This window comes from Mobula hypostoma, chromosome 17, assembly GCF_963921235.1.
Source record: "Mobula hypostoma chromosome 17, sMobHyp1.1, whole genome shotgun sequence".
NCBI lineage: Eukaryota > Metazoa > Chordata > Chondrichthyes > Myliobatiformes > Myliobatidae > Mobula > Mobula hypostoma.
Genome location: NC_086113.1, coordinates 467,308 through 480,562, shown reverse-complemented (window position 1 = coordinate 480,562; position 13,255 = coordinate 467,308). Strand labels below are relative to the sequence as shown.

General features: G+C 41.0%; 1 protein-coding gene across 1 annotated transcript in view; it reads right to left on the bottom strand.

The window, feature by feature from the left end:
* nup42 (nucleoporin 42) overlaps positions 1 to 13,255 on the bottom strand; it is a 64,924-nt gene that overhangs the window by 26,945 nt on the left and 24,724 nt on the right. The window contains exons 3-5 of the mRNA XM_063069408.1: positions 8,382 to 8,476; positions 6,706 to 6,782; positions 1,037 to 1,123 (exon numbers count right to left, since the gene is read on the bottom strand). Coding sequence (XP_062925478.1) covers positions 1,037 to 1,123; positions 6,706 to 6,782; positions 8,382 to 8,476 — 259 coding nt within the window. The remainder of the gene's footprint in view (positions 1 to 1,036; positions 1,124 to 6,705; positions 6,783 to 8,381; positions 8,477 to 13,255) is intronic.

Below are 13,255 nucleotides of genomic sequence, written 5' to 3'. Positions count from 1 at the left end.
TACCATCTACATTTTCACCCAAATCATCACAAAGATCCCTGTGGAACACCACTGGCCACAGATACGAATCAAGGAAAGGCAAACCAAAACTCACCTCACAGTTGTATGTATTAAATTTCAGTATAATAGAAGTGTTTGGTATAATTCAGACTTGCCTCATTCCATTAAGAATTCACTTACACTTGAAACAATGCCGAGAAATAGTTTGTGGACAAGTGTATACATCAAAATAACAGTACAGCACAGGACAGCAATAGGCCATTCAGCCCATAATGTTGTGCCAAACTAATTAAACTAGTAATTAAATACAAAAATAACCTAATCTCTTCTCCACACAATGTCCATAACCTTTTATTCACTGCACATTCATGTGCCAATCTAAGACTCTTAAACTCCTTTATCGAATTTGCCTCCATCACCACCCTATTCAGTGTACCCACCACTATGTTAAAAACTTGCCCTGCACATTTCCTTTGAACTTGCCCCCACCCACCTTAAATGCATGCCCTCTGGTATTAGATATTTCAACCATAGGGAAAAGATACTAGCTGTCTACTCAATCTATGCCTCTCATCATCTTAGAAACTTTTATCAGATCGGACCATATGTTTTCCAACTCAGGTAGCATCCTGCTAAACCTCTTCTACAACCTCTCCAAAGTCGCTTCCTATAATGAGGCGATGAGAATTAAATGCCATGGGCCCTTCTATCATGTCCCAAAGTGCAACATCTCACATCTGGCCAGATTAAACTCCAACTGCCATTTTGCCGCTGATATCTGCAAACGATCTACATCCCACTGTACACCTTTACATTTAAGTGAATAATTAGTCTGTCAGAGAGACACCGAGAACAAAGCCTGTGTAGAACAGCATCCTGATATTTGTGTTTTATTGCATGTTTAGAGCAGATTGTATGTTAATTCACTCAATATGGTGTAGGGTAACAACCTCAGCATTACTCTTACAGTAAAAGCTACTTCAACGATAATCTATTCTTTCCCAGATAACTATTTTCCAACAGTAGATTATTTTACCATTGATGCTCTTGCAGATGAATTTGGCTTCTTCAGTTCCAGCATCCTGTTTCTATGTTGATTTGATAATTGTCTAACAGATTCAACCTAAATGAAAACATAGCAAATTAAAGAACCAATCAGTGACAAATAAGATTTTTTATAACTGTCTGTTGAAATTGATTTTACAATTCTTTGATTCAGTGACAGCACGAATTCTGGTGGTAACCAGAAAGCTTTCTTGTTTAGCAGTGGTATGTTAAAGACTTATTATTTTCCCGCATATAGCTACATACTAAAAAGTGAAGATGCTGGAACCTTCACCAGTTTGACATCTGGGACCTGTTTCTTTGTACAGATGCTGACTGGAGTGTTTCAGCATTCCCTTTCCAGTTCAGATCCCACCATCTGCAGTTTTTATTCCCTTTGCACAGCTATTAGTGTTTAGGAAAATCCAAACAAACAACAGTTAAAAGAAGAATAGAGACAAGATAACCAGTCATTTCACCAAAACCAGAATCATAGCATTGCCCTCACCCAGATCAATACAATTACAATACTTCACCGAACCAGCAATATAATCGGGGTTCAATTCCCTGCCACTGTCTATAAGGAGTTTGTTCATTCTCCCTGTGACCATATGGATTTTCTCTGGTGCTACAGTTTCCTCCCATATTTCAAACACATTCGGGTTAGGGTTAGACAGTTGCGAGGATGCTAGGCTGGCACCTGAAGTGTGACAACACTTGCAGACAGCCCAGTAAAATCTTAGCTGATTTGATTTGATGCGATGCAAAATGACACAATTCACTGTATGTTTTGAAATACATGTGACAAATAATTAAGGCTGATAACAAAGCATAAAATAAGTTTCATGCTGGTGCCATTCAGACCCATAGCTTTAACACAATGTTTGAGGTTATAACTATCCACTTCCTGCATCTTACATACCCTTTCACCAGATTATTTTCAGAAATTAATCTTGCTCTTAAAGTCAGCAACATAGTAAAATCATTTAAGTACCACTATGCATACCTGAAAATGCGCGAATAACTCAAAAACATTTCAAGCTCATCAGCATGGGAAATATTCAACATGCCACTACAGCATTGCAAGGTTTTGCAAGACAATTAATTCTCAGAACATTCTACAAGTTAAAGATTCAGCTTGCTTAGTTCACATCACATTTGGATTATCCATGCAAAGAAGTAAAAATACTTTAGTATAATTAGTCTTTCCTACTGCGATGACTTGGGAGTGTCTGGAATTCAGGTGCAACTAATCTGATATCTTTGAGAGCAACAAATTTTATGTACTGTACAATTATTTAAATCTGCAATAAACCAAAAGAAATAAAAGCAGAGTTAGGCTATTCCACCCATGGAGTCTGCTCCAGCATTCCATCATGGCCAATTCATTATCCCTATTAACCCCATTCTCCTGCCTTCTCCCTGTAACCTTTGACACCCTTACTAATCAAGAACCTTTCCATTTCTGCTCTAAATATACCCAATTACTTGGCCTCCACATTGTCTACGGCAATGAATTCCACAGATTTACCACCCTCTGGCGAAAGAAATTCCTCATCTCTGTTCTAAATGGATGTCCGTCTATTCTGAGGCTGTACCCTGTGGTCCTAGACTCCCTCATCATAGGGAACATGCTCTCCACATCTACTCTATCCAGGCTTTTCAATATTCGAAAGGCTTCAATGAGATGCCCCCTCATTCTCCTAAACTCCTGTGAGTACAGGCCCAGAGCCATCAAACTCTCCGCAAACACTAATCCTTTCATTCCTGAAATCATTCTCATGAAACTCTTCTGGGCCCTCTCCATTGCCCATACATCATTACTTAGATACAGGGCCCAAAACTACTCCAAGTGCAGTCTGACAAATGTCTTATAAAGCTTCAGTATCACATCCTTGCTCTTATATTCTAGTCCTCTTGAAGTGAATGCTAACATTGCATTTGCCTTCCTTAGAACACAAGATCACAAGAAATAGGAGGAGTAGGCCATATGAACCATTAAGCCTGCTCCGCCATTCAATAAGATCATAGCAGATCTGACTATGGATTCATCTCCACCTACCTGCCCTTTCCCCATAACCTTTAATGCCCCTACTATGCAAAAATCTATCCAATCTTGGTTTCTCCCCATTTAGGAAATAGCCCACACCTTTATTCCTTCTACCGAAGTGAATGACCATCACTTCTCTACACTATATTCCATCTGCCACTTCTTTGCCATTCTCCCAATCTGTCCAAGTCCTTCTGTAAACTCCTGCTTCCTCAACACTAACCACCCCTCCACCTAACTTCATATCATTCACAAACTTGGCCATAAAGCCATCAATTCCATCGTCCAACTTGTGACATATATCTATCTGGTATCTTTCTGTAATTCCATGGGCTCTTATCTTGTTAAGCAACCTCAGTGTAGCACCTTGTCAAAGGACTTCTGAAAATCCATGTAAACAACATCCAGTGACTCTCCTTTGTCTATCCTGCTCAAGGAATTCAAACAGATTTATCAGGCAGGATTTCCCCTTAAGAAAACCATGCTGACTTTGCTCTACTTTATCATGCAGCTCCAAAGTATCCGAACACCTCATCCTTAACAATCGACTCCAACATCTTCCCAAGCACTGTAGTCAAGCTAACTAGCCTATAATCCACACACACACACATACACACACACAAAAAGGTTGCTGGTGAACGCAGCAGGCCAGGCAGCATCTACAGGAAGAGGCACAGTCGACGCTTTGGGCCGAGACCCTTCGTCAGGACTATAATCTCCTTTCTTTGGTCTCTCTCCCTTCCTGGAGTGACATTTGCAATTTTCCAGTCCTCTGAAACCATTCCAAAATCTAGTGATTCTCGAAAGATCATTACTAATGTATCCACAATCTCTTCTGCTAACTCTTTCAGAGAAACTGCACTCACTTCTGCCCCCTGCCACTCAAATTTCTGGCATACTGCTAGTGTCTTCCATAGTGAAGACTGACACAAAATACTTATTAAATTCATCCATTATTTCTTTGTCCCCCATTACTACCTCTCCAGCGTTATTTTCCAGCAGTCCAATATCCACACTTGCCTCTCATATACTCTTTATATACCCGAGAAAAACTTCTGGTATCCTCTTTTATATTATTAGCTAGTTTACTTTCACATTTCATCTTTTCTCTCCTTATAGTTTTCTTAGTTGCTTTCTCTTCATTTTTAAAATCTTCCCAATCCTCTAACTTCCCACTAATTTTTGCTCTATTATATGCCCCCTCTTTTCCCTTTATGGTCTCTTTGACTTCTCATCAGCCACAGTTGCCTCATCCTCCCTTTAGAATACTACTTCATCTTTGAGATGCATCTTTCCTATGCCTTCCAAATTGCTACCAAAGCACCAGCCACTGCTGTTTTGCCCATCATCCCTACTAGTGTCCCCTTCCAATCAACTTTGGCCAGCTTCTCTTTTGTGGGTAATAGGTTACACTCACACTCAAAGTATCAGCTCACAAGATAGTGAAGTGTTACCACTGCAGCCATTGTCACCATTGTGCATAATTCCTCACTGCTGCAGATTCTAAATGGACATTTACTATGACAGAAACTCAAATTAGGTTGCACATCACCAGACTTACAGTGGCATGCAAAAGTTTGGGCACCCCGGTCAAGATTTCTGTTACTGTGAATAGCTAAGCGAGTAGAAGATAAATTGATTTCTAAAAGGCATAAAGTTAAAGATAACACATTTCCTTAATATTTTAAGAAAACTTTTATTTCCATCTTTTACAGTTGCAAAATAACAAAAAAGGAAAAGGGCCCAAAGCAAAAGTTTGGACACCCTGCATGGCAGTACTTAGTAACACCCCCTTTGGTAAGTATCACAGCTTGTAAACGCTTTCTGTATCCAGCTAAGAGTTTTTCAATTCTTGTTTGGGGGTTTTCTGCCCATTCTTCCTCGCAAAAGGCTTCTAGTTCTGTGAGATTCTTGGGCCGTGTTGCATGCACTGCTCGTTTGAGGTCTATCCACAGATTTTCGATGATGTTTAGGTCAGGGGACTGTGAGGGCCATGGCAAAACCTTCAACCTGCGCCTCTTGAGGTAATCCATTGTGGATTTTGAGGTGTGTTTAGATTCATTATCCTGTTGTAGAAGCCATCCTCTTTCCATCTTCAGCTTTCTTTTTTTTTTTTACAGATGGTCTGATGTTTGCTTCCAGAATTTGCTGGTATTTAATTGCATTCATTCTTCCCTCTACCAGTAAATGTTCCCTGTGCCACTGGCTGCAACACAAGCCCAAAGCATGATCGATCCACCCCTGTGCTTAACAGTTGGAGAGGAGTTCTTTTCATGAAATTCTGCACCCTTTTTTCTACAAACACCTTTGCTCATTGCAGCCAAAAAGTTCTATTCAAAAGGTTCAAAGGAACATCTAAACAAGCCTGATGCACTTTGGAAACAAGACCTGTGGACTGATGAAGTTAAAATAGAACTTTTTGGCCCAAATGAGCAAAGATATGTTTGTAGAAAAAAGGGTGCAGAATTTCATGAAAAGAACCCCTCTCCAACTGTTAAGCACAGGGGTGGATCGATCATGCTTTGGGCTTGTGTTGCAGCCAGTGGCACGAGGAACATTTCACTGGTAGAGGGAATAATGAATTCAATTAAATACCAGCAAATTCTGGAAGCAAACATCACACCGTCTGTAAAAAAGCCAAAGGTGAAAAGAGGATGGCTTCTACAACAGGATAATGAATCTAAGCACACCTCAAAATCCACAATGGACTACCTCAAGAGGTGCAAGCTGAAGGTTTTGCCATGGCCCTCACAGTCCCCCAACCTAAACATCATCGAGAATCTGTGGATAGACCTCAAAAGAGCAGTGCATGCAAGACAGCCCAAAAATCTCACAGAACTAGAAGTCTTTTGCAAGGAAGAATGGGCAGAAATCCCCCAAACAAGAATTGAAAGACTCTTAACTGGCTACAAAAAGCGTTTACAAGCCGTGATACTTACCAACGGGGGGTGGGGGGGTATTACTAAGTACTGCCATGCAGGGTGCCCAAACTTTTGCTTCAGGACCTTTTCTTTTTTTGTTATTTTGAAACTGTAAAAGATGGAAATAAAAAAGTTTTCTTGCTTAAAATATTAAAGAAATGTGTCATCTTTAACTTTATGTCTTTTGGAAATCAGTTCATCTTTTACTCACTTAGCTATTCACAGTAACAGAAATTTTGACCAGGGGTGCCCAAACTTTTGCATGCCACTGTATTATTACAGGGAGATCTCAGCCAATATTACTCCCATTGTTAAAAACTGTTTCAATTATAGTACCTGGAGAGAAATTATTTTAACTATGGAGATAAATTACAAAAATGCAACTAGTTATAGATCTATCAAATTCAGAATGGTTTATTAAATGAGGAGACAGGAGAAATTACTGACAAAAATCTTTCCAAAGGTGAACAAATTTATAAGGCAGGAAATTGCTGAACTGTATTTATAATTTAGAATTAAATTTAAATTCAAAGCCTGTGACATCCAACCTGTAAAGTGAACTGAATGTTAGCTGAAACCTCAGTCTTAGTTACTACTTTACCAAACTCTAGAGACAGAAGAACAAGTTAGATAGTGAACGAGGTTAACTGATCATGTAATTATGCTTCCACTTTACAAATGCATTCTTACATAATGTTGTAAGCTGCCTCCTGCCCTACTGTTATAATATTCCAGTCGAAGTTCTTCAGGGGAGATGTCCACAAGACCTGCAGGAGAATCAATCAGGTTTATTACGCTCATATATGACATGAAATGCATTGGTTTGTAGCAGCAATACAATACAAATACAAAAATCTATTAAACAAATAGTGCAGAGAAAAAAAATAATGAGATAGTGTCACTGGACCATTCAGAAACCTGATGACGGAAGGGAATAAATCACTATGTAGGGGTCTTCGGGCTATTTCATACCTCCTTCCTGATGGCAGTAATGCGGAGAGGGCACATAATATAAGCCAACATTCCTCAGTTTGCATAGTGGGCAGCAGGGTCAGCAATTAAAACTTGCAAAGTGATCTGGACCAGCTTAAAAAATGGCTGAAAAAAAAAATGGCAGATGGAACTTAATGCAGACAAGTGTGAGGTGTTGAATTTTGGGAGGACCAGCCAGGGTAGGGCTCACACAGTGAGTGGTAGAGCACTGCGGAATGCGGTAGAACAGAAGGGTCTAGGAATACATATTCCATAATTCCTTGAAAGTGGCGTCACAGGTAGACAGGGATGTAAAAAAAAGCTTTCAGCACATTGGCCTTCATAAGTCAATGTATTAAGTACAGGAGTTGGAATGTTTATGTTGAAGTTATATAAGTTTTGGTCACCTACCTGTAGCAGAGATATCAATAAGGTTGAAAGAGTACAAAGAAAATTTACAAGGATGTTGCTAGGACTTGAGGATGCGAGTTATAGAGAGAGGTTGAATAGGTTAGGACTTTGTTTACTCGAACACAGGAGAATGAGGGGGAGGTCTTATGGAGGTATACAAAATTATGAGGGATATATAGATAGGGTGAATGAATGCATGCAGGCTCCCCCCCCCACCCCCCCGGGCTGGTTGATACTACAACTAAAGGTCACAGGTTAAGGGTGACAGGTGAAATGTTTAAGGGGAACTTGAGGGGAAACTCTGACTCAGAGGGTGATGCAAGTGTGGAACAAACTACCAGTGGAAGTGGTTGGGGTTGGAGGGGAGGGCACGTTACGTTAGCTCAGACCATGAGAGGCCTGCATCGGGCATTTTCATGCCTTACAAGGCGCAGATTGGAAGTCTGTGTGGAGCGCCACTCCTTGTACAGACACTAGAGCAATGTGTGGTTAAGTGCCTTGCTCAAGGACACAAACATGCTGCCACAGCTGAGGCCTGAAGAAGCGATCTTCAGATCACGAGAAGAACGCCTTAACCACTTGGCCACGTGCCCAACACAAAGTGATGGAAGTGGTGGATGTGGGTTCAATTGTAACATTTAAGAGAAGTTTGGATTGATAAATGGATGAGAGAGGTGTGGAAGGCCATGGTCCAGATGCAAGTAGATAGGACTAAGCAGAAAACTAGTCCAGCATGGACTAGATGGCTCTAAGGGCCTGTTTCTGTGCTGTAGTGCTCTATGATGCTGCTACTTTAATTTCTTAATCACTGAATTGTTTTTGGAACCTCTTAACACATCAATAGTTTCCTTACTTCCAAGCCTCAATCTGATCCAAAATCCTCTGGCTTGGAATTACAAAGAGTAAAATGAAAGTGAAACAGAAGTAAAAAATGAATTTACTTTTGGATAAACAAGCTGCACAAAAACAGAAACAAATCACACCTGAAACACAAGCATATTCTCTGGTAACAGAATAACAGGAGAACAGCCACTGTCCAGAAGATTCCCATGATTCAATGTCTTTTCTTACAAGTTCCCTGAAAAAAATTAACAGCAGTCACCATAATGCATATAGCATTTCTTCATAAATGATTAGTACCGTAATGCTGAATGTGCTTGTCAAAGGCCTTTGGAAATTCACTGACTCTCCTTTGTCTATCCTGCCTGTTATTCCTCACAGAATTCCAAAAGATTTTTTCAGGCAAGATTTCCCCTGAAGGAAACCATGCTGACTTTGGCCACTTTTATCATGTCCCTCCAAGTATGCTAAAACATCATCCTTAATAATAGACTCCAACATCTTCCCAACCACTGAAGTCAGGCTAACTAGTCTATAGTTTCCTTTCTTCTGTCTCCCTCCCTTCTTAAACAGGGCAATGACACTTGCAGTTTTCCAATCCACAGGAACCATTCCAGAATCCAGTGATTCGTGAAAGATCATTATTAATGCCTCCACAATCTCCTTAGCTACCTTTTTCAGAACCCTGGGTCCATGTTGTCCAGGTGACTTATTTATCTTCAGGCTTTTCACCTTCTACTAAGTAATAACAGCTACACACACTTCTGCCCCCTGACACTCTCAAATTTCTGGCAATTGTTGGTGTCCTCCATAATGAAGACTGACCCAAAATACTTATTCAGTTTGTACACTTTTTTTTGTTCCCCATTACTACCTCTCCAGCATCATTTTCCAGCAGTCCAATATTCACTCTCTTTTACAAATCTTTCTATATCTGAAAAAAAAACTTTTGGTACCCCTTTTATATTATTGGCTAGCTTACTTTTATATTTCATCTTGTTTTCTCCTTGCTTTTTCAGTTAGCTTCTGTTGGTTTTTAAAAGTTTCCCAATCCTCAAAAGTCTTCCCACTAATTGTTGCTGTATCATATGCCCTTCTTTTGCTTCTATGTGTTGGCGCGTGGCCAAGTGGTTAAGACGTTGGTCTAGTGATCTAAAGGTCGCTAGTTCGAGCCTCAGCTGAGGCACAGTGTTGTGTCCTTGAGCAAGGCATTTAACCACACATTGCTCTGCGACGACACCGGTGCCAAGCTGTATCGGCCCTAGTGCCCTTCCCTTGGACAGCATCGGTGGCGTGGAGAGGGGAGACTTGCAGCATGGGCAACTGCCGGTCTTCCATACAACCTTGTCCAGGCCTGCGCCCTGGAAACCTTCCAAGGCGCAAATCCATGGTCTCATGAGACTAACAGATGCCTACTACTATTTTGCTTCTATGTTGCCTTTGGCTTCCTTTGTCAGCCATGGTTGCCTCATTCTCTCTTTAGGATACTATTTCATCTTTGGAATGCATCTATCCTGCACCATCTGAACTGCCCCAAGAAACTCCAGCCACTATTCAACAAGTTTGCAATGCCGCTGACTGTATTAAGAGAGCATGGAAATGCGTTTGTCTAACATGGGCAGATTGGGATTGCTAGTGATTACTTAGCATGGTTACACTCACATACGCAAACCATCTACTTCTCTAAAGGCTGTTTAGCACCATGATGTCCAATACCAACAGGATCCCTTCAGATACAGTGTAGGTAAATATATGGTCATGCACTCTGATAGAAGAATAAACACAGACTATTTTCTAAACAGGAATGAATTCAGAAATCGGCAGTGGAAAGGGACTTAGGAAGTCCTCATTAGGATTCCCTAAAGGTTAACTTCAGGTTAATGCAAGGTAAAGAACACAATTAAAACACCACAAAACAAGAAATATAAATACACAAAGTAGCTTGTATACATAGATGGATTTTTTATATATATATACACCCTATCCTCGTTATATGCATCTCCAGACAATGCGGATTCACAGCTATGCGAGGAACCTATCTCTACCAACTTCCCGTTATATGCATCCAAAACTCAGTTATGCGAGGAGCACTGCTTTCCCGCCAATACAAGTCACGTGCGCACGCCTCACAGTCTCACTTCCGCCAGTCTCGCATTGGTTTTGGCAACGTGTGGATGTGCAATCTTGCGCTCTTAAACTGTTGTTTAAGACACTACGGTGCACTGATTTTGTGCTTGAAATACTTAACTATGCCTCCTAAGCGTCCGATGTCAAGTCTGGGCCATCAGCCAAGCGACAGAGAACCGCTTTAACACTTGAGAAAAAGTTGGAAATTATAAACAGGGCCGCGTCGGGTGAAGGTAACACAGCTCTGGGATGCTACTTCGGCCTGGGTGAGCCCACGATCAGAAACATAAAAGAAAATGCTGAGAAAATAAAAAGTGCAAAGATTGATTCATCACAAATGTCTTCAAAGATTGTTACCAAATTGTGTTACCCGATTATGACAAAACTGGAGAAAATGTTGAGTTTGTACATTGAGCAGGAAACAAAGTAAAAAACAACACTTAGTTCGGATCATCTTCATGTAAAAGCTTTGGAAATTTATGGTCATCTTTGTTCAGAGACTAGTGAGGAAGTGTCAAGTGATACTGGTAGCTTTAATGCGCGTAGGGGATGGTTTTCTAAGATTGCTGATCGTCACAGGCTTGACCACGAAGCAGCTGAACGCTACCCTTTGCAGTTGGGGGCTATGATAGTTGAGTTAGGCATCACACCAAAGCAGGTGTTTAATGCAGACGAGACCGGGCTTTTTTGGAAGCGTATGCCGAAACACACTTACATAAGTAAGGATGAAAAAACAGCATCAAGTTTCAAGGCAGCAAAGGATAGATTGACTTTGCTTATGTGTTTCAATGCCAAAGGAGACTGTAAGATGAAGCCTCTCTTAGTTTACCATTCACTAAACTCCCATGCTCTGAAGGGTTTGAGTAAGAATATGCTTCCTGTCCACTGGGCAGCTAACAAGAAAGCATGGGTCACTGGTCAAATCTTTGAAGATTGGTTTGCTAATCATTTTGCTGTTGAGGCTGAACACTACTGCCGGGAACAGAATCTGGCCTTTAAAGTTCTTTCGTTGCTTGACAATGCACCAGCCCATCCTAAACATCTGGACAGCATTCATCCTGACATAACAGTGCGTTTCCTGCTGCCTAACACAACATCGCTGATTCAACCACTTGACCAAGGTGTGATATCCACATTCGAGGCGTACTTTTTACGGCGAACTATCTCTCAGATGCTGTAAGCAACAGGCGATTTTGAAAATCCTGGGAGTTTACCAACGGTGAGGGAATGGTGAAAGTCCTTCAACATCAGACATGCCATCAACAACATTGATGAATCCCGGAAAGAGGTCAGGTCTTCCACTCTCAATGAGTGTGGAAATCAATTTGGGCAGAGTGTGTGCACACCCTCAAGGGGTTTCCTACCTTCACTACAGCTGTCCAGGATTGTGTGGCCTTGAGCCGTAAAATTGGTGGGGAAGGATTCTCAGATCTCGAGACTGCTGACGTGGTAGAACTCCTGGATTCTCATGATGAAGAATTAAGTGTGGATGACTTCTGCGTTTAACTCAGACTGAAGGTAATAACGATGAAGAAGAAAGTGTCGAGTTGCAGGTGAAGGATTTTATGGTGAAGCAACTGGCAGAATTTTTTAAAGTTGCAGAACACTTGGCACAAATGTCGATGGACGTGGACCCAAGTTTAGAACTGAGTCAGCATTTCAGTCATTCCCTGCAGTCAAGCCTTCTTCCCTACAAGCAAATTTATGCTGAAAAACAAAATGCTGTCAAGCAAACAACCCTCACCACTTTCTTCAAACCGGTGTCATCTCCTGCTGCCGGCAGTACCGAGAGTTCTGTGAGTCTTCCCTCACCTCTTGCTGTCCTTGATGATCCTGACGACCCACAACCATCCACCTCATCCATGTAAAGCTGCCCGACACCACAACAACCACTCATCTCCCGGAACCAACACACCTGCCACTGTTGGTGAGTACTGTACACCCTAGTATGTTAACTTTCTATGATTTATTACGTTGAATATTACCTTAAATTGATGAAATATAATACGAATGCTGCCTTGTGGTACTGCTTTTGTGTTGTATTGGTATAAAAAATGTGAATAAATTACAGATAAAACATATTTAGGAAGCCTCCAGAACGCATCCCTATTTTCTCTATTTAAATATTAGTCACATTATGTGTTCTCGCATTATGCGTCGACTTCGAGGAACGCATCCCCCACATATAATGAGGATAGGGTGTACATAAAGCAACACTAACATAGGAGTGCCTGTACATAAAGTTACTCTGACAGGAAATCATCAGTTAGAAGTATGGAAGAGTGGGTTAGTAGGTGGTGGTATTATTCAGTCTTACTGATTGAGGGAAGTTTGAGTGATGGGTGAAAGGCCCAGATAGAATGGATGTGGAGAGGATGTTTCAAATAATGGGTGGGAGAATCAAGGACCAGAAGGTAGAGCCTCAGAATAGAAGGACAGTTCCCATGTCATCGGTAAGGAGCTTGTACATTCCTCCTCAATTTCCTCTGCATGCTCCAGTTTCTTCACACATTCTAAAGGTGTATGAATTTGAAAGTTAATTAGTCATTGTAAGTCATCCTGTGATTAGGCTAGGGTTAACTAGGTGGGTTTCTGGGCGGTGTGGCTCATTAAGTGGGAAGGGTTTGTTCCGCACTGTCTCTCTAAATTAACTAAATAAATAATGTGTCAAGATGAGGAGGAACTTCCTAGCCAAAAGTGGCAAATCAGTGGGATTTATTTATTTTATTTTAATGTACTATCGAGAGATAGAGGAGGAGCTAAGGAGGATTAATGGCGCCTAATGGCGACTCCTTTGTTTGCATCTTTGGAAACAGCTCAATTTCCATCTTTAATATCTCTATTTCTCCCTTTCAGGGTTCTTCTAACCTGGAGTTACACGCTGACTATG